Below are 21005 nucleotides of genomic sequence, written 5' to 3'. Positions count from 1 at the left end.
AAAGGTGCTTCAACAAAGTGTATGTGTATATATATTATATTTATATAATATATATATATGCAAAGATTCCAAGCAGACTTCTTTCATGTTGTCATTTTAATATTTTTATATAAATACATAAAATCATTGACCCCCATCATTTGAACAGTAGTGTATATTACTCAAGAAAAAAATAAGTAAAAATACTAATGTTTTCCCTTTTAAAGAGAAATCTAAACTCAATTAGCCAAGGCCTCCAAAACAGAATTGAACGATGAGCACAGACACCTACACACTTTCCATTTCAACCTTAATAGCTGCCAGTAACAGAGAATTGATTATCATCAAACAGACTTGTTTGTCCCTTGTGAGCTGAACAATATATTATAACAAAAATCTTTTAACAAATCATTTTTAAGTATAATTTCCCATGACGGCAGCACGTGAAGTGGTTTTTAAACACATCACCTGTAAAATCCAAAGGTTCTGGCAAGTGAATCAGATGGTGACCTCCTATCTCTTGTTTACCTGGTTGCCATGACCTGCTCTGAAGAGTGACCGCCAATATCGACCGTCTTTAATTTGTTTTCCTCCTCTTCTTTTTTTTTTTTTTTTTTTTTTTTTTAGCCAGAGCGACAGACAGTGAAAGTAAGGACACAGGAAGTCAGAGATACAGCAGCGAGGGGATGCATCCAGGCTACTTGTAATGGGGCTAAACTTATAAATCAGAGGATTGACTTAAAATTTGGTAAGGATGATGTAAAAAAGGATTCAACAACTTTTTTTTCTCTTTTTTTAGTTTCCACTAGAAATGATATTCCATGTGTCTGTTGACCTAGTGGTTTATAATCAAGCATATATTTCTATTATTAGTAGTTTCAGTTGAGTTTCCTGTCCTATCGGTTTCCTGTTTAATAGAAAAGTACCTCACCTCAGACTTGACTGTTCACCTTTCAGCTGTAATGTTGCTCACTGTGTTTTATCCTTCCTGAACTGTAATATTTAAGGCTAGAAAAAGGCATCCATGTTAGAGTGGTAGTTTTAGATACTGAAGAAAGAAAGTGAAGGAAAAGGTATTTTAAGGGGGAAAAAAGTATTTTAAGAAAGAAATAGAAGGCACATGGAAAGCAGCCTCACATATTTGAGAAAAAACATCACATTTTGAGTCTCAGCCCAAGGAGGACTGGAGGAGTAGACAGAGCAGTGGGGCGGAAGCAAAGCAGAACAAGGGAGAGAGAGTTTGAGAAAGACAGTGGGAGGTGAAAAAAAAAAAAAAAGACTGAGCTTAAAAAAGACAGAAACAGTCTTTTGGTGTTTGCTTATGAACAGTTAGTACCCTAAGGCTGTGTGTGTGTTTCCATGGTGATGTCTGAAGGGCAGACCAGCAAAGAGGCTGCTGGTGCCAGGCAGCAACGCAGGACTAGCCCGAACCCGGAGAGAAAACACCTAGAGAGACTTTCCTCACCGCCCACTGCTCACAAACTCTCGCCCATGTACCCCAAGGAGGAGCACAGCGCAGGAGGCATCAGCTCCTCTGTCAACTACCTTGATGGAGCCTATGAGTACCCAGACCCCACACAAACCTACGGTACCTCGTCGCCCGCAGATCCTGCCTCTGTCGGATACTACCCGGTTCCCACGGACCCCCACGCGCCCCCGGTTGAAGAACATCTGCAGACGTTGGCCGCCGGATCCAGCAGCCCTCTCATGTTTGCACCCTCAAGCCCTCAGCTGTCCCCGTACCTGAGCCATCATGGAGGACACCACTCGACCCAACAGGTGTCTTACTACCTGGACGCATCTTCTAGCACAGTCTACAGGTCAGTGCAGCTTTAAATACGAGCTCTGGTAGTGTTGATGTTTTGGACGCTGTTCCAGGTTCTAAATGAAGTAAAAAATAAAGTTGGTTTACAAGTTCATGAATTTATACACAACTTTAAGAGATGTATTGGTTTTAAGATCTTTTGTAGAAACCAAAAATGGTATATCTCTTAACATCAAGTTTCTATGGCCATTTCCAAGGTGAAATCTAAAATAGTACATATAACATGAAAGGAAACTACATAAGATGTTTAAGATTGTAAAATGGACATGAAATATTGTCAGGTGTTCAGTTAATCAGATGAGATTGTTCTGGGGGTCATTTACACCTGATTTATGATTCATCGAGGCATAATGTTTGGTCTAGCACTCAAATCCTGCTTGGATACCTGCTTACCGAGGTTAATTTTTACAAACAACACCTTACATACACAACCTGGTGAAACCATTCTGGCACATTGTACACTTATTCACTTTGTGAATATATGTTTTGCTTACAAATCATGACCTCTGTAATAATTTAAGTACCATTATTAGCCAACATTTTTTACAATATTTTAAAGACTGATGTGTTGCATCTATTTTATAAACAACTTTCTTTTTATGTCCCTAATTGTTTATGGCTACGGTATTGTGAGTTGTGTATGACAAACAGTTTGTTGGTCTTTGGCATGTTACAGTTATATTGAGACTGTATGACTTTTATGATAAGGTTGTAAACACTTTCTTTCTCTTTACAGGAAAAAAAAGAGCTATTGTTGGTCAGAAAGTACATGCTGATCTCGTGGTTAGAACAGGATAGGACACTTTCTGTATTACCCTAAAGAATAGATCATATTCTGCTTATGTGTGTAGATTGTGAGAAATCACTGAGTATGTTTGAGGAATACACAGACGCATACAAAGCATTTTAGACCTGTTTGTGTCCAGTGTCACATTGAGTGTTTTCTTAAATACATTCTGTGCTCTTGAACTAAATACGGTTTATTTTATTTGTTGTTACTTTATGCTTTATGTTTGTGCTGTTGATTAGTATTTCTTGACTTCTTGGAAAGAAGAATGTTAGGATTGTAAACACCACTATCCGGCATGGGGACTGAAGTACACTCATCACAGAAAGAAGTGTACATTTGCAAAGTCTCTGATCAAATTCTGTCTGTAGACCTTGAGGAAAGTACAAAACAACAAGTGAAAACAACAGTGGTATTTGAATTATCATGTCCTGTCTGAATGCACAGGGAGCACATTTTTCACTTTCAAAAGAACTAAGAGATTAATGGTTAAAAAAACAAAATCACTACACATGTTGAAGAGACCATTTTTAGTAAAACCTGTTGTTTAAATCTTTTGTCAAAGGTAAAAATTACAGTATCACTTAAAAAAAAAAAAAAGAGTGGGAATTCATCTACTGCTTCAGGCTACTTGGAGACCTCAGTTGTCATTTGGTGACATTGGACATCACTGCAATCCTTTTCTGAGGTTATGCAATATATCTGCTGGACATCAGAATTAAAGATAAAATAAATATTTACAAACACTGGAACAAGGGGTCAGAAGGAAACGGGACTGGTCACACTTGTCCACTGTTTGCAGTCACGTACATATTCTCTTTGGACATTACAAATTTGTGTCTCAATCTTAAAATTAACATACGTGCTCTAGAATTTATTTATATAGGGATGCATGAAGTAATGCTAATTTATTGGTTATCAGATGACAGGGTTTTTTTTATAAATGCCAGTGTTGGATATTTAATTGTGCATGTTTATTTTTATATTTATATGTGTGTGTGTGTGTGCAGTGATGGTTAGAACTTGGCCTGGTTGTTTTCATTATCCACTGTATTGATATCTTACCTTTTTCTGTCTCTAGGTCCAGTGTGGTATCTTCTCAGCAGGCAGGTGTTGGTCTGTGTGAGGTGTTGTGCAGTGCGACTGACAGGCAGGAGTTGTACACCGGATCAAGAGCTGCGGGAGGGTTTGATTCAGGGAAGGAGACGCGCTTCTGTGCGGTGTGCAGTGACTATGCCTCTGGCTATCATTATGGAGTCTGGTCCTGCGAGGGATGCAAAGCTTTCTTCAAAAGAAGCATTCAAGGTAACCAGCATGTTACACGAGCAATCTTGCTGTTCTGAATCTCAGCACGGCTGTGATTCGGCTGCTACTCGCAACTTTTCTGACATTGAGAACAACTGATTGTTTAAAACAAACGCGAATATTAAGTAACTTACATTTATTTCCGTTACTTTGTCTTTTTACCGCAATTGAAAATGGATCCAAACAAAGTTCGAGCAGTCAAACGTTTCGTTTCCAAACAACGCTTAGTAATGAATCAGTGTTTTTGAACGAATCGGTTAAAGTGAATTATTAAATGACTGTCGCCACCTATTGGCTTAATGATGTAAGAAAGAATCACCAAAAAAACAAAAACAAATCCTACCACTGCACAAAAGTCAGTCGGGAACGCGCAAACACAGAACATTCACACACAACGTTACACGTTTTGCGTTTAAAAACGGGAGATTCAGGGCGGTGGGGTGGGGAAAAATGTAAGGTGTCGAAAAGCCTTTTTCCCCCAAAGTTGAACATCTTTTAACTTTAATGACGCGTTGTGTAGAACGTCGTGTCATGCAGGAGAAGTGCAAAAGACGCGAGGCTCGAGCAACAGTTTATGTAGCCCCGCCCCTTTTCAGCGCTGCGCTCGTTGTCTTTTGACTTCCGGTTTGTATTTCCACTGTGATCTTACGTATTTATGAATGAACTGCTCATTTAAAATCTTCCAGGTCTACTGACATTTGTTTAGACATCTGCTTTAAACATAACAATGCTCATGATAACTTTCATTAACTCTACAACAGGTAAATTCACTAACCAGCTAATTATTCCTCAACAGCAATGCCATAGAAATATACAGGGCTACCACAAAAACGGAAGTTCAAAGACAATATTCTAAAGATGGCGGCGCGTATGTTTCTCTGGTAAATAAGGTCTATAAAGTGGAATGCGCTGATCTCATGTGATTGACAAGTTATCCCGCCCTCGCGCCGAAAAACACGTCATCAGAGAGGAGATAGCCTATTGCTGTAAGGGTGATGGAAAGTTATTTTGAAAGTCACCATGAAATCACAATTGACAATTCTTATTTTTTTATGGTATATTGCATAATTTCAGTAATATTTTATTCAAATAAACATCACACTAGGGAAGAAAAGACTATCGCAAATTCTGTTTCATGCTAATTTTAAAGGTTACGAGGACACATTAATATAATAATAATAATAATAATAATAATAATAATAGTTATGACCACAGACAAATAATTTATAATAAATTGTGCAATATCCCATAAAAAACAAGAATTGTTCATTTTGATTTCATAGTGAATTTTGAGAACACAGTTACTCAAAAGTAGGGGGCATTTATTGATTGAATTCTAGTAGGTTATTTAGTCTATATGCACATAACAGTGGCCATTAATTCATCCTTGGAAAAAAGTTGATCATTTAGAACGAATAGTTTTCTCAGTCACCTAAAAATGTTATCCAAAAAAATATATGGGTGCTGGCAAAAAGAAAAATAATTCGATTTTCCTTTTTTCTATTTTCAAGTCAAACCCTTGTGCTTTCAAATATAATTTTTAATGTGTGAATGTGTGCAGTATGTAATCATCCTTGCATGTTCACTACTGTCCTCCCTTTTAAAGGTGACAGAAAAAGGTGAAAATCAAAGTCTCACACGTGCTAAATCTGACGAGAGGATGACATTTTCAAAGGCAACTCACAGATGTCTCTGCCTACACCTTATTTGCAGTTCTGTATTGTGTTGGAAGGGGGTGCAGATCTGGGTGGGTTTGGTGAGATGGGAGGCTGGGTGGATGTTTTGAGCTTGACCCCGACACACAAGCTCCTGATGAGCTCTTTCCTGGGGCAGGGAACTGCTGCTGACTTTAACTGCCATTTTGGTGAGGAAAACTGAGCAAGAAACTGGAGGAAAATGACTGTAAGTGTGTGCCTGACAAATGGGTTTCAGGACACATTGAGTGAGGGGAATTACAGTATAAGGGATTACAGAATGATAGAAAGACATGATGTTGAAAGAGAGAGAAGACAGACAGGACTAGAAGGCAGAGAAAAGAACAGAAGCGAGAATAAAAAAAAAAGAGTAATTGCATTTTTACTTTCTGCGATTTGGATTTGAATTTGAGTAGCCTATATATTTGTTTAGTATAATTTGAGTTTGAGATCCCTGCAATAAAATGTTACAACTTTAGATCCTGTATTCACAGACAAAATAATGAGTGCCTTTATACCAGGTTTTCTATGAGGAATAAATGCTCCGGTTACTAACGTAACCTCAGTTACCTGAAATAACCGGAACGAGTGTTGTGTGAAGACCCTATGGGGAAACTCCTGTTTACTCTGAATACTGAAGCCTGATTTGTTGATGTTCGTGTAGCTGCACAAACAAATGGCATTTCAAAACGGGCAGAGCCATTATATATCAGAATCTTTCGACTGATGGCGACAGTCATTGACTCGCGTGCAGCTTTATAGCACTGCTGAGAACGCAACGCTTGCTGCCGTTATCTCAGGGAACTGAGGTTACATTAGTAATCGGAGCGTTCCCTTTCAAAATGGTCTCTCATGTTGCATGAAGACCTTTATGGGGAACAAGTCCAATAGCGCTGTGCTATTAGCGCAGAACGTAAGCTGCTCTGAGAGCTTATAAAAGCTAGTGAAGGCAGATGGCGAAGACTAGCCAGCTGCCGCACGGATGTCTCCGATCGAGATCTCATTGGACCAAAGCCCAGGAGGAGGCCATCCCTCTGGTGGAGTGGGCCCTCACACTAATAGGACACTGTAAGCCTACTGAGGTGTAAGACAGGGTTATAGCTTTGACTGTCCAGTAGGATAGTCTTTGCTTTGTTACAGGCAGCCCTTTAGAGCGGCCTCCGAAGCATACAAAGAGCTGCTCTGACTGTCGAAAGTGGCTAGAGTGCTCTACGTGAACACTAAGAGCCAGGAACAGGCAGAGTGAATTAGGACCCTGCTCGTCCTCTGAGCTGGGAAGAGCTAGAAGGATAATAACCTGTGCTCTGAATGGTATGGAGAGCACCTTGGGCACATAGTCATGTCTCGGTTTGAGGATGATTTTACAGTCGTTAGGCCCAAACTCAAGACAAGAAGTGCTGACTGAGAGTGCTTGCAGGTCGCCCACTCACTTGACCGACTTGCCACTTATAATACCACTTGTAGTACACTATGGGTTCAAGTGTAACTAAATATATTTTTTAAATACAGAGATAGTACAGTATATTAAAAGCACATTTTAGTTCATATTTCATGGTGTCTCAAAATGGCACAGTTGAGTACACTTAGATGTTCTTAAGATTATCTTAAGTACTAAAGAAGAATTTTTAGTATATTAAGTACGAAATTAGTGCGCAAAAATAGAGCACATTTATAGAAGTACTTTTTTTTTTTTTTTCACCTGGGTAGGGAGGACCTCAGAGGGCCCTGAGGACTGTGGATAAGTCCAACTTAGGCACAGTATGAGGACGAGGTGGATTTTATTTGGAATTTGGAGGCCAGGTCAACACTTTGAACTCTTCATCATGTTCCTCAAACCATTCCTGAACAACAGGGTGCATTATCCTGCTGAAAAAGGCCACTTCCACCAAGGAACACTATTGTCATGAAGGGGTGTACCTGGTCTGCAACAATGTTTAGGTAGATGGGACTCAAACTGACATCCACCTGAATGGCTGGACCCAGGGTTTTCCAGCAGAACATTGCCCAGAGCATCATACTCCCTCCACTGGCTTGTTGCCGTACCACAGTGGATCCTGGTGCCATCAGTTCCCCAGGTAAACCACGCACGCGTATATGGCTGTCCACGTGATGGAAAAGAAAATGGGACTCACCTGCTGGGACTCACCAGGTGACCTTCTTCCACTGCTCGCGTACCCATTGTAGGCGGTGGACCGGGATCATCATAGGCACTCTTAATGGTCTGCGGCTACGCAGCCCCATACATAGCAGAGTGCAATGCACTTTGTGTGACTATTCCTCCCATAAATAATGTTTTATTAACAAAGTTCGGGAGGAGCACGTTCAGATAATTAACTCAGTTAATGATAAGAGGTATATATACATCAGACTTGCCTCTGTTCGTTGACAGTTTATCAGCATCCCTCCTCCACCCCATCTCCTCACTTCTAGTCCTAACTATTCTTATCACAACTGGGGGGGTGGGGTTTGGAGGGGTACTCTGGGTTCGCCAAATTTCCGAGCTTGGAGCCCTCTCCCCAGACAGCACACCAAATACACATAAAGTAATGTTTGGACATTACTATTTTTAATGTTTTTGAAAAAAGTCTCTTATGCTCATCAATCCTGCATTTTTTTATTTTTATTTTTTTATTTTTTTTTTTTTACAAAAATACAGAAAAAACAGTAATATTGTGAAATATTATTACAATTTAAAATAAGTTTTTTTTTTATTTTAAAATATAATTTATTTCTGTAATGCAAAGCTGAATTTTCTTCAGCCATTATTCCAGTCTTCATGGAACAGCATTTATTCAAAATAGAAATCTTTTCAAAAAATATAAGTCTTTACTATCACTTTTTATCAATTTAACACATCCTTGCTGAATAAAAGTATTAATTTCTTTAAAAAAAATACTTACCACAAACTTTTGAACAGTAGTGTATATAGTGTATACAAAAGATTTCTATTTTAAATAAATGCTGTTCTTTTTTTTAACTTTTCATTCATCAAAGAATTCTGAAAAAAGTATCACAGGATATTAAAAAAAAATATTAAGCAACACAACTGTTTCCAACATTGATAATAAATCAGCATATTAGTATGATTTCTGAAGGATCATGTGACACTGAAGACTAGAGTAATGATGCTGAAAATTCAGCTTTCCATCACAGGAATAAATTATATTTTAAAGTATATTAAAATAGAAATATTTTTTAAACTGTAATAATACATTTCACAATATTGCTGTTTTTTTTCGTTATTTTTGATCAAATAAATGCAGGCTTGATAAGCATAAGAGACTTCTTTCAAAAACATTACTATTTTTGGACATAACACATTACTATTTTTAATGTCCACACTTTTGACTGGTACTATTTTAAGTTAAAGAAACTGTTAAGTGAAAAATAAAATTTTTTTAATTTTATAATCTACACTTCCTAGGGCATCTTTGCTAGCCACCCAAAAAGGCTTATTAACCTAAAATGTGTTTGATACTATTATCTTATTCACATCCAAATTTTCATATGAATATGTTGTATAATATCCTAATACAAACCTCATTAAGATTATGGTTTTATTCAGTGGATTGGATGTTCATGTGTATGTGTTTGTGTGCAAGTCTGTGACATTTGGCTGAGACACTCATCTAATTTAAAATTTCATTTGGAGCACTGGAACAGCATGTACCTGCTCTCAGTGCTTAATCAAATCCAAGGCCATTGATGCGCTGCACTGCACTCTTTGTTGCTTGTGACAGAACACTATTTACATATCGCTAATGCAGAGTTAAAAATGGAAAAACATCTCTGAAAGCTAATCTTAAAAAAGTAGATCTGGCATATACTCAGGCATTTTGCTGTTTAAGCAAGAACTTGAAGGTAAAAGAAAGATAAAAACCAAGCTTCACTTCTCTGCCTCTAGGTCATAATGACTATGTTTGTCCAGCGACCAACCAGTGCACTATTGACAGAAACCGCAGGAAGAGCTGCCAAGCATGCAGACTACGCAAGTGTTATGAAGTAGGCATGATGAAAGGAGGTACATAAAATATATTCCTACTTTTTTCTCTCTTCCTCTTTCTTTAAGTCTCACATAAACAATGCCATGTGTCAGGAGCTCCCTCACGATCATCATTTTTTAAAGCAGCCTCTAGAGTACAGTACTACTGTCGTTGAGCATAATGCAGAATTTCAGAATGTAAATTAAATATACATAGATAAAAGCATGTCTCCCATTTAATCAGGCTGACAAGCTTGTTCACAGGCTTTCATCTTCTCTTTTTTCAAATAGTTTGACAGCAGAGTATTATGGCCCTCATCTTTGACATTGCAGGTATTCGTAAGGACCGCGGTGGCCGCGCTATCAGGCGCGAGAGGAGGAGGAGCAGTAATGAGGATCGTGACAAGAGCTACAATGAGCAGTCAAGCCGTGCTGCACTGAGGACAGCCACCCCTCAGGACAAGAGGAAGAAGAGCAGCAGCGGGGTGGCCAGCGCTGTATTAATGCCACCTGACCAGGTGCTGGTGTTGCTTCTGGGGGCAGAGCCGCCGGCTGTCTGTTCACGTCAGAAGCACAGCCGCCCGTACACCGAGATCACCATGATGTCCCTGCTCACAAACATGGCTGACAAAGAACTTGTCCACATGATCACCTGGGCTAAGAAAGTACCAGGTATACAATCCTTTCAAAGATCAATTAAAGTTGCTTTAATTGTGAGTGCAGCATCAAAGGAAAGGTTTTTAAATCTGAAGGAGGTACTTCTGAGAAAGTGTCCTCGGTGACAGCCTTGCCAGTTTTTGTAACCGTGGCAGCAGTTTTCGACAGCACAGGTGGCAGAGATTTAAATGACAAGGTCACAGGCGCAAAGATAAAGAACATGGGTGTTATTACAGTGATCTATGCTGCGCCTCGGTTTGATTTGGCCTCCTGCTGAGCTTAGCACACATAAGAGACCTGCTGGGACTTTAAGGGAGCTGTTATATTTGATGTTCAGATGTCTTAATTAACCCTCTTAGGAGAAGTAAACAATTTATCAGCGGATGAGACTTTAATGTTATATGTAGGTGAAACACCTGAATTTCATATTCCATAATTATTTCCTGGAATGTGCTAATCATTACTCTTCTAACCATCTTTTATACATCACAGAGAAGGTCATTTTAATCATAGTAATGAAATATGCTTTATTTTTTCTTTCTTTCTAATGTAAGCATCTACGGAAGAGGATTAGGGCCAAGCAATAATAAAAAAATAAATCCATCTCGAGATTAAAGTTGTTAAATTTAGAGAAAAAAGTCGAGATAAAATGTTGAGAATAAACTAGTTAAATTACGAGAAAAAGTCATTAAATTCTCATAATTTAACGACTTTTTTCTCGTAATTTAATGACTTTATTCTCAACATTTTATCTCGACGTTTTTTCTCGAAATTTAACGACTTTTTTCTCATGATTTAACGAATTTGATCTCATAATCCAACGACTTTTTTCTCGTAATTTAATGACTTTATTCTCAACATTTTATCTCGACTTTTTTCTGGAAATTTAACGAGTTTTTTCTCGTAATTTAATGAGTTTATTCTCATTTTATTTCGACTTTTTTCTGGAAATTTAACGAGTTTTTTCTCGTAATTTAACAAGTTTATTCTCAACATTTTATCTCGACTTTTTTCTCGAAATTTAACGAGTTTTTTCTCATAATTTAATGACTTTATTCTCAACATTTTATCTCGACTTTTTTCTCGAAATTTAACGACTTTTTTTCTCAAAATGTAACGAATTTGTTCTCATAATCTAACGACTTTTTTCTCGTAATTTAATGACTTTATTCTCAACATTTTATTTAGACTTTTTTTCTGGAAATTTAACGACTTTTTTCTCATAATTTAACGAATTTGTTCTCATAATCTGACGAGTTTTTTCTCGTAATTTAATGAGTTTATTCTGAACATTTTATCTCGACTTTTTTCTGGAAATTTAACGACTTTTTTCTCATAATTTAACGAATTTGTTCTCATAATCGAACAAGTTTTTTCTCGTAATTTAATGAGTTTATTCTCATTTTATTTCGACTTTTTTCTGGAAATTTAACGACTTTTTTCTCGTAATTTAACGAATTTGTTCTCATAATCTAACAAGTTTTTTCTCGTAATTTAATGACTTTATTCTCAACATTTTATTTCGACTTTTTTCTGGAGATTTAACGACTTTTTTCTCATAATTTAACGAATTTGTTCTCATAATCTGACGAGTTTTTTCTCGTAATTTAATGAGTTTATTCTGAACATTTTATCTCGACTTTTTTCTGGAAATTTAACGACTTTTTTCTCATAATTTAACGAATTTGTTCTCATAATCGAACGAGTTTTTTCTCGTAATTTAATGAGTTTATTCTCAACATTTTATCTCGACTTTTTCTGGAAATTTAACGACTTTTTTCTCGTAATTTAATGAGTTTATTCTCATTTTATTTCGACTTTTTTCTGGAAATTTAACAACTTTTTTCTCGTAATTTAACGAATTTGTTCTCATAATCTAACAACTTTTTTCTCGTAATTTAATGAGTTTATTCTCAACATTTTATTTCGACTTTTTTCTGGAAATTTAACGACTTTTTTCTCGTAATTTAACGAATTTGTTCTCATAATCTAACGAGTTTTTTCTCGTAATTTAATGACTTTATTCTCAACATTTTATCTCGACTTTTTCTGGAAATTTAACAACTTTTTTCTCGTAATTTAATGAGTTTATTCTCATTTTATTTCGACTTTTTTCTGGAAATTTTATGACTTTTTTCTCGTAATTTAACGAATTTGTTCTCATAATCTAACGACTTTTTTCTCGTAATTTAATGAGTTTATTCTCAACATTTTATTTCGACTTTTTTCTGGAAATTTAACGACTTTTTTCTCGTAATTTAATGAGTTTATTCTCAACATTTTATTTCGACTTTTTTCTTGAAATTTAACGAGTTTTTTCTCGTAATTTAACAACTTTAATCTCGAGATGTTTTTATTTTTTTTATTATTGCTTGGCCCTAATCCTCTTCCGTAAGCATCACTAATATTGTTAGTATTAAATTTGATTTGCAACCCAGATATTTACTTTTTCATTTTAACTTTTATTTTTTTATTACATTAAAATGTCTTTACTGTCAGTTGTGTTCAATTTAATGCATAAATGCTGAATAAAATAATGAATCTTGTGAGGGGTAGCACATGAAGCATGATGTCACTGTTCTCTCCAGGGTTCCAGGACCTCTCTCTGCACGACCAGGTTCAGTTGTTGGAGAGCTCTTGGCTGGAGGTGTTGATGATCGGCCTCATATGGAGGTCCATTCATTCACCTGGAAAACTCATCTTTGCTCAGGATCTCATTCTCGATAGGTACTGAATGTTCTGCACCTCCTCTTGTAGGTCGCTGTCAAAAGATAATCATTGTAGAATAAATATTTTTTTACTTTTTTTTTGCATACATACAACTCATTTAGTTAGGCTAAAGAAAAAAACGAAGCTCAAACCTAATCTAATGACTCTCAGCCACTTTTAGAATCACTTTTATTCATCTATTCGGACATGGAAAAGTGTGCAACCACACTTTGTGAATCTTTGAAAACACATTCAGTTGTTTTGATTACATTTAACCTCGCTTGACTGTTAAGAATAATAGAAAATTGCCAACATGCTGTGACAGAACCTGTGGGGACACCTGTTATACTCTAATGATACTCTGGGCTTTGTTTTACTGTCAGGCAATTTTGCGTGATACTGATGCTTCGAGTGTGATTGTGAGCTTTTTGAGATGTCACATTGACCAGATGCATTCCCTCTACATGTGCCTATTTTTGCCTCAATTTCTTAAAGAACATTGAGTTGCATGTGGTTTTATCCCCCGCAGAAGGGATTTGGCCCAGCAGAGGGGTGCACAAATTGAGATTGAATGATTGTGAAGCGAAAACTAGATTGTTAAAAAGGATGTGAACTATTTATCTGAGAGCCTCGTGCTCCTCTTCAGAAGACCATGTCGCATGTAGCATGTAATTAAAGAGGACCTGATTTGGAACAGGCTTCTTCTTTAAAGGGCTTCTGAAGAACAGCGTCATCACTGACTAAGGAAATACGAATCTAATCAAAACCAGCATCTGTACATAGTTAAGCAAAGTGAGCTTGGGGGTTTAATAGAGCATCCTGGAAGAGCATCCTGAGTAAAATTGGGAAGAGACTGAAATGACAAGATAAAATGGTTGAATGAGAGAGAGAGAAAGGAGACTGCTAAGATAGGATAAGAACCATTACAGGTCCTGTCAAGCAAAGTAAACAGCGAACAGCATGTACGATGCTCACAGAAAGAAAAAAAGAAGGGCCATTTTAAGGCACATATCACAGTAAATGGTACAAACCATCTCCTAACATATAGATAAAGTGCTGGTCTTTCTCTTTACAGGAGTGAAGGAGAATGTGTTGAGGGAATGGCTGAGATTTTCGACATGCTTTTGGCGACTGTGGCTCGATTCCGCAGTCTCAAACTCAAGCTGGAGGAATTTGTTTGTCTTAAAGCCATCATACTTCTCAATTCAGGTGAGTCTTTGGTAACAGAAAGTCAAACAGATCATTAATAGCCTTTTTAGATGTAAAATTTGTGATTTGAGTACTTGGAAAAAGAAGAAACGTTGGAGCCTCCTTTTGATGTTATATAATTGCACAGTTCACTGGAATTCTTGATTCTGATTGGTCAATCATTCAATCTCCTCCACACAATCCCTTCCACCTTCATCAATGTCTGACTAAAAACGTAGCATGTTATCATGATATTATGCTTTAGCTAAACAAAAGAGCTATTTCTAAACTAGTGCTAGGCTAAACTGTTAGCTTGCTAATTGAATGTTAAAGGGTTAGTTCACCCAAAAAATGAAAATAATGTCATTTATTAATCACACTCATGCCGTTCCACACCCGTAAGACCTTCGTTCATCTTCGGAACACAAATTAAGATATTTTTGTCGAAATCTGATGGCTCAGTGAGGCCTGCAAAAGCCAGCAATGACATTTCCTCTCTCAAGATCCATTAATGTACTCAAAACATATTTAAATCAGTTCATGTGACTACAGTGGTTCAATATTAATATTATAAAGTGACAAGAATATTTTTGGTGCGCAAAAATACAAAAAAAAAAAAAAAAAACGACTTGTATAGTGATGGCCGATTTCAAAACACTGCTTCAGGAAGCATCGGAGCATAATGAATCTGCGTGACGAATCATGATTTGGATTGCGTGCCAAACTGCTGAAATCACGTGACTTTGGCGCTCCGAACCACTGATTCAATACGCTGATTCATAACACTCCGAAGCTTCCTGTGGCAGTGTTTTGAAATCGACCATCACTATATAAGTCGTTTTTTTTTTTTTTTTTTTTTGCACACCAAAAGTATTCTTGTCACTTTTATAATATTAATATTGAACCACTGTACTCACATGAACCGATTTAAATATGTTTTTAGTACATTAATGGATCTTGAGAGAGGAAATGTCATTGCTGGCTATGCATTTCATTTTTGGGTCAACTAACAATAACAAAACAAAAGAAATCATTCTAATATTCTGATTTGGTGCTTAAGAAACATTATTATAAATGATGAAAACAGTTGTGCTGCTGGATATTTTGGTAGTGTAATGCTAAAGTTCCGAATGAAAATGATAATGAACAGACATGTGACAGGAAGAAACCGGGATACATTTTTTTTTCAGGATTATTCGATGAATTGAAAGTATTTTTCTAACATTATGAAAGTCTTTACTGCAACTTTTGATCAATTTAATGTATCATTTCTATATAAAAGTATTAATTTCAATGAATAAAAAAATTAAATAAAATAAATAAATCCCCAAACTTGTGCATGCTAGTGTACTCTGTATCATCTTTGCGTAAAATAATGTCATCACTTAACATTCTAATGTACATCACACAACCCTAAACATGTTCATATGTAGTGTTTAAATAGTTATTGCTTCATCTTTTTCTGTCTGGTCAGGGGCATTTTCATTCTGCTCCAGTCCAGTGGAGCCCCTGATGGACAGCTTCATGGTGCAGTGCATGCTGGACAACATCACTGATGCCCTCATTTACTGCATCAGTAAATCAGGTGCCTCGCTGCAGCTGCAGTCCCGCCGTCAGGCACAGCTCCTGCTGCTGCTCTCCCACATCAGACACATGAGGTAAACCCAGATGAGGTAAACTTCCAACAAGAAGATTAACACAAAAAGCATTTCATATAGATTACCATTCCAAAGATTGGAGTTTGTAAGATTTTTAATTTGGATTTTTTTTTTTTTCAACATGGATGCAATAAATTGATTAAAAGTAACAGTAAAGACTTTAACAATTATTTTTTTAATTTAATATAAATGCTGTTCTTTTGAACTTTCTTTTCATCAAGGAATCCTGAAAAATATATATGGTTTCTACAAAAATTAAGCAACATAACTGTTTTCAACATTGATAATAATAAAAAATGTTTCTTAAGCACCAAATCAGCATATCAGAATGATTTCTGAAGGATCATGTGACACCGAAAACTAGAGCAATGATGCTGAAATTAAGCTTTGCCATCACGGGAATAAATTACATTTTAAAATTGATTCAAAAACAATTTTAAATAAAAAAAAATATTACTGTTGATTTTGCTTAGGGTTGAAAAAGGTGTTTTACCCATTTGATGGGACCTTCTTCCCTTTATTAGCAACCATTAGATAAGGATACTGTAGCTGAATTATTATTGCTCATATTACAGTCATGCACATTATATTTTTAAAGTTTGTTGTTTTTTTTTTTTGTTTTTTTTTGAAAGCAACAAAGGAATGGAGCACTTATACCATATGAAATGTAAGAACCGAGTCCCGCTGTATGATCTTTTGCTGGAGATGCTGGATGCCCAACGATTCCAATCCCCAGGAAAGGTGCAGCAACTATGTGAAGAGAGTGAGAAAGATCCCCCATCTACACCCACAACCAGCAGCAGCAGCAGCCCTTCCAGAGGACCTGGAGCCATGCAGCCCAACACTGCCTGTCTCAGCCCAGACCCCTGATCTATGTACTGATCTGGTACCATATACAATCCCAACAGCTGCAGAATGTGAAGACTGCAAACCAGTAATAAGGACTGTGATTCAGTATTCAGTCAGATTAGAACTAAAAATGAGAATTTGAAAATGAACATATTTGTAGAAACACACAGGTTAGGTCTTCAGATAATAACAAGGCTCCCAAACACTATACATATATGGTCACCTGATTCATGAGTTTGTCAAAGCTTATTACAGGGATTCAGAAAACATTTTCTTGAAAAAGGGCTCTTTTTGGTGCACTAAGAGTTTCAGTTGAAGCTGCTAATTCTTTTTTTTTTTTTTTTCAATATCTATTGATTGACAGCTTTAACATCACAAACCTACTTAAGCAAATAAATAAATAAATAAAAAGGAAAAGAAAAAAGAGCAGGTGATTGGTGAAGTGCATTAGAAACTAGCATTTCTGCAGGCGTTTTATTGCTATTTAGTATTTAGCTATCAATGATTATTCAGTCAGTGGATTAGAAAACAGGTGGTTATATTGACATTTCACTGTCAAATCTCAGTTGTCAGTCACAGAAATTAGTAGTGTTACCTTAAAGTCCCCCTGTAGTCAATAATATTATCCCTTAAAACTCATCTTTGATCACCAAAATGACATATTTGAATGTTTTTTACCTTGAAAAGAAGAAAAATCTTCATGCCTTAAAATAGCTTGAATGTAACTCTACACCCTTGCCTCATTTAGTACATGTGGTTCTGTGAATATGCAAAATTAGCCCCACCTCCACTCACACCAGTTCAGAGATCCACCATTGGTTACAAGGTAGTTTGTGACGTCACAAACACCAGCGATTTTAAACGTGTTTTTGAGTTTTATTTTTATTTTTTTTACTGGTTTTAAAGGGTCATGAAACCCCAGAACACATTTTTTGAGCTGTGAACAGATATGTATAGCTGTGTGTAGGCTACGTTTCCCCCAGCACAGCAAGCACATGAGTGTTGTTTGTATTTTGGCCACGATGCAGTCAGAACCGGGGCCTGTACCATGAAACCGGATTAGCTGGCTAGCCAGGTAAGTTTCAGATTAGTTTGCGCCAATCCTGGGTTTTAGGTACCATGAAAGTAACTTGACTTTTAGCGGTGTTCGTCGCCATAGTAACTTACGCTCCACGGCTAACCTGCTCCCTGGGGCAGGTTATGTTCTGGTTTAGAGATCTCAAACTGAAATTGGACCAATCAGATGTAAGCTTAGTGACAGTGACACACTCAACACAATAAAGTCACTCCCCCAGCTTCTCTTCCTCCAAATTAATGGTCATTATATAGTAAAAACAAATATTTAACGATGAAATTGTCTGGTTTTAATGATAATATAATTTATACAGTATATGATTTGTATAATTATATGATCTATATTTTTATTAATCCATTACACACATGCAAGTTTAGTATAACAGTAGTTATTAAGCACTTAGTTTCAATGAAAAAAAAAAAAAAAAAAAAAATATATATATATATATATATTATAGATCATATGTAATATAGGCCTAAATAATATACTCTTTAAAAATTACTACGTGACCTTGTATGTTTAAGTCTATCGCTATATACTATCAACTATATAAACTAACTTTACAACTTTCACTTGCACTGATAGAGAAAGATCATTTCTTTTATCTGTCCTCTTTCACAGACAAGTATTTTCCATTAGTTTAATGGTTCGCGCTGGCTCTCTCGCAAGAAGTGAATCACAATTTATTTCTGTTGCAAGGCATGTGATTGGCTGTTTGCCACTGATGTCTCAGATTCATGCGCACACGCTCCTCAAACTCAGGATCAAAGCCTGAGTTGACAGAGAAAGTTGATGATCAGCATCATGGTACCAACAAAGCCAGATAGGAGTGGTTTGGTTTTGTCAACTTGAAACTAATCCTATAACCCTGAGTTTGTTCAACTAACATCATGGTACAGGCCCCTGGAGTTTGAATACGAACACATGAAAAATACAATTGTTATGATATACACTCAACAATGGTGTTGACTTTGCAAATGGTTTGTCTTAAAGCATATTAAAAACACCACTTAGACATAAAAACAACATTAAAAACTTGATTTTGACCATAGGGGGACTTTAAATGTATAAAAAGTGAATAACTTTATACTGTAGTGTCTGCGTTACTAATTTTTCATGATACTATAATTATTTACGTTATGGCAATAACAAGTAACATGTCCACTTTAGTATAAAGTGTGACCAAATTGAAAAGAGCACAGGAGAAAGAATAAAGAAAAAAAACAAGAAAAAGAAAATTACTTGTATAAAACGGTTTGTTAATGCATTGTGATTTATTCTCGGAAACAGAGCTATTTATCAATACAAATCACTGATTTTTATTTTTAATGTTAATATGTAATTTTAACTCAAAGGGGGAAAATGCTCAGTAATTAGTGGTGACGTGGCATTTTTTTTTTTTGTGCAAAGACGTTTACTTATTGGTTGGCTGATTTCACAAAATTTTAAATCCTATTTTTGCTGTATTAAAGTGCTGTAATTTATGGCGATGTTCGAGCCAAATTTCAACATTGTGAAGGACAATGACGGCCTTATATTACTATGTAAACTACATTGTCACATTTTGGTGCAAATCTGTGAATGTGTTTGGTCATAGTCCAGTAGACTTGTACATTGCATTTATCAGCTATTATATTTCATACTTGAATGTTATGATTTGTACAGTACAAGTTTTGATTTTGAAAGACCTAAATGTGAAATGTTAATTTGGCTCAGTTAATTATAAAGGATAGAGTTAAAAAATATATTAAATGAAAAGATGTGTCTTTATTATCAGCATTAGCAAACTGTACATAGATAAATAGGCATAAACATTGTAATCATAATGAATGTTTTTGTCATACTGTCATTGTCATAACACAAATTAACATAGATGACGGTAATAAAAAGCACGCGTCTCTCATAGAGCTACATCAGTGACTGCTTTACATTTCTGGACATGAAAAAAAAAAGTGAACATGCCATAAAATAAAAATACATTTGAATTGCCATGCAAAATCTTATTTAAATAATATTGAAAATAATTTTTCTACAGTTTTAAATAATAAAAAAATAAAAAATTAAATTTTCCTTAGCTTAAGCAAATAATTTTGGCCATTTTCATGGACGGTATAAGTGCAGTACCTTATGCTTATGTCAGTGCTATTAAATACATAATTATATATGATTTTTCTTCCGTTTCCTTGGGACAGAAGAGGTTCACCAGTTTGGCTGTCCAACGCTGGTCTACATTGCAATGAGTTCTATAGTACACAGTTTAGTGAAAAATGAAATTAGCAGCAGTAACTGTCCAGGAACAGGAACAATCAGCTTTGGCTAACACTAGTCCATTCTGTGTCCTGCAGTGTAATATGAAACATATGAAGGCATTAGTAAAGTCTCATACAGGTGGTGGGCCGTTGGTGTAGCGGAGCATGGGATGAAAAGATCGGGCGAAATTGTTCGCATGGGCACAACTGTAATCCTGCTCAGTCATGGGCACCAGACAGGTCAGGCCCACTATGAGCAGCAGTAGGAGCTGCAGTGGCAGAGCCGCCCGGAGCACTCGCAGCAGAAAGGGCTGGCAGCGAGCCACAGCAGCGCCACCTTGTGACCCGGAGGAACCAGAGCGAGACAAAGCGCAGCCAGAACCGCTGGGCAACCTGCAAAACATCATACCAATAGATTATCATCTATTAGTCCATTCTAATGACACACACGAAAATGTCTAGAACTTGAAGACAGAACTTCTACTATTCAGTTTATCATGTGAAAAGGTGGTTCGTTTTTAAAAAGTAACCTTAAAAGGTTAGTTCGCCCAAAAATGAAAATTCTGTTATTAATTACTCACCCTCATGTCGTTCAACACCTGTAAGACCTTTGTTCATCTTCAGAACACAAACTAAAATATTTTTGATAAAATCTGATGGCTCAGTAAGGCCTGCATTGACTGCAAGATAATTAACACTTTCAATGCCCAGAAAGCTACTAAAGTTCATGTGAATACAGTGGTTTAACCTGTTATGGTTCAAAATGTTATGAAGCAACAATAATACTTTTTGTGCACCAAAAAAAAAACCCAAATAATGACTTTATTCAACAATATCTAGTGAAGGGCGATTACAAACACTGCTTCATGAAGCGTCGAAGCTTTACGAATCTTTTGTTTCGAATCAGTGGTTCGGAGCGTGAAAGTCACATGATTTCAGTAAACGAGGCTTCGTTATGTCATAAGTGTTTCGAAATTTCAATGGTTCACCACATGCTCCTGATCACTAATTCGAAACAAAAGATTTGTAAAGCTTCGAAGCTTCATGA

The 21005-nt window shown here is 36.4% G+C and overlaps 2 protein-coding genes and 1 long non-coding RNA gene across 5 annotated transcripts in view; 1 reads left to right on the top strand and 2 right to left on the bottom strand.

The window, feature by feature from the left end:
• Window positions 1–621: 621 nt before the first annotated feature.
• On the top strand, window positions 622–19697 carry esr1 (estrogen receptor 1). The gene is given in 10 exon segments (XM_048206458.1): window positions 622–727; window positions 1355–1799; window positions 3673–3896; window positions 9495–9611; window positions 9906–10244; window positions 12818–12956; window positions 14014–14147; window positions 15601–15784; window positions 16417–16636; window positions 16638–19697. Coding segments are annotated over 9 exon segments (1824 nt in total). The 5' UTR covers window positions 622–727; window positions 1355–1470; the 3' UTR covers window positions 16776–19697.
• On the bottom strand, window positions 1729–4587 carry LOC125277893. The gene is made up of 3 exons (XR_007187012.1): window positions 4031–4587; window positions 3657–3855; window positions 1729–1860 (listed from the first exon to the last, which is right to left on the bottom strand). It is a non-coding gene; the product is annotated as an uncharacterized LOC125277893 (long non-coding RNA).
• Window positions 19456–21005, bottom strand: part of syne1a (spectrin repeat containing, nuclear envelope 1a) — a 160053-nt gene continuing 158503 nt past the window's right edge. For all 3 annotated transcript variants that reach the window (XM_048206457.1, XM_048206455.1, XM_048206456.1), the window contains one exon: window positions 19456–20350. In XM_048206457.1, the coding sequence (XP_048062414.1) occupies window positions 20089–20350 (262 nt within the window). In that variant the 3' untranslated portion in view covers window positions 19456–20088. The remainder of the gene's footprint in view (window positions 20351–21005) is intronic.

This window comes from Megalobrama amblycephala, linkage group LG11, assembly GCF_018812025.1.
Source record: "Megalobrama amblycephala isolate DHTTF-2021 linkage group LG11, ASM1881202v1, whole genome shotgun sequence".
Classification (NCBI taxonomy): domain Eukaryota; kingdom Metazoa; phylum Chordata; class Actinopteri; order Cypriniformes; family Xenocyprididae; genus Megalobrama; species Megalobrama amblycephala.
This window is presented reverse-complemented; position numbering and strand designations above follow the sequence as displayed.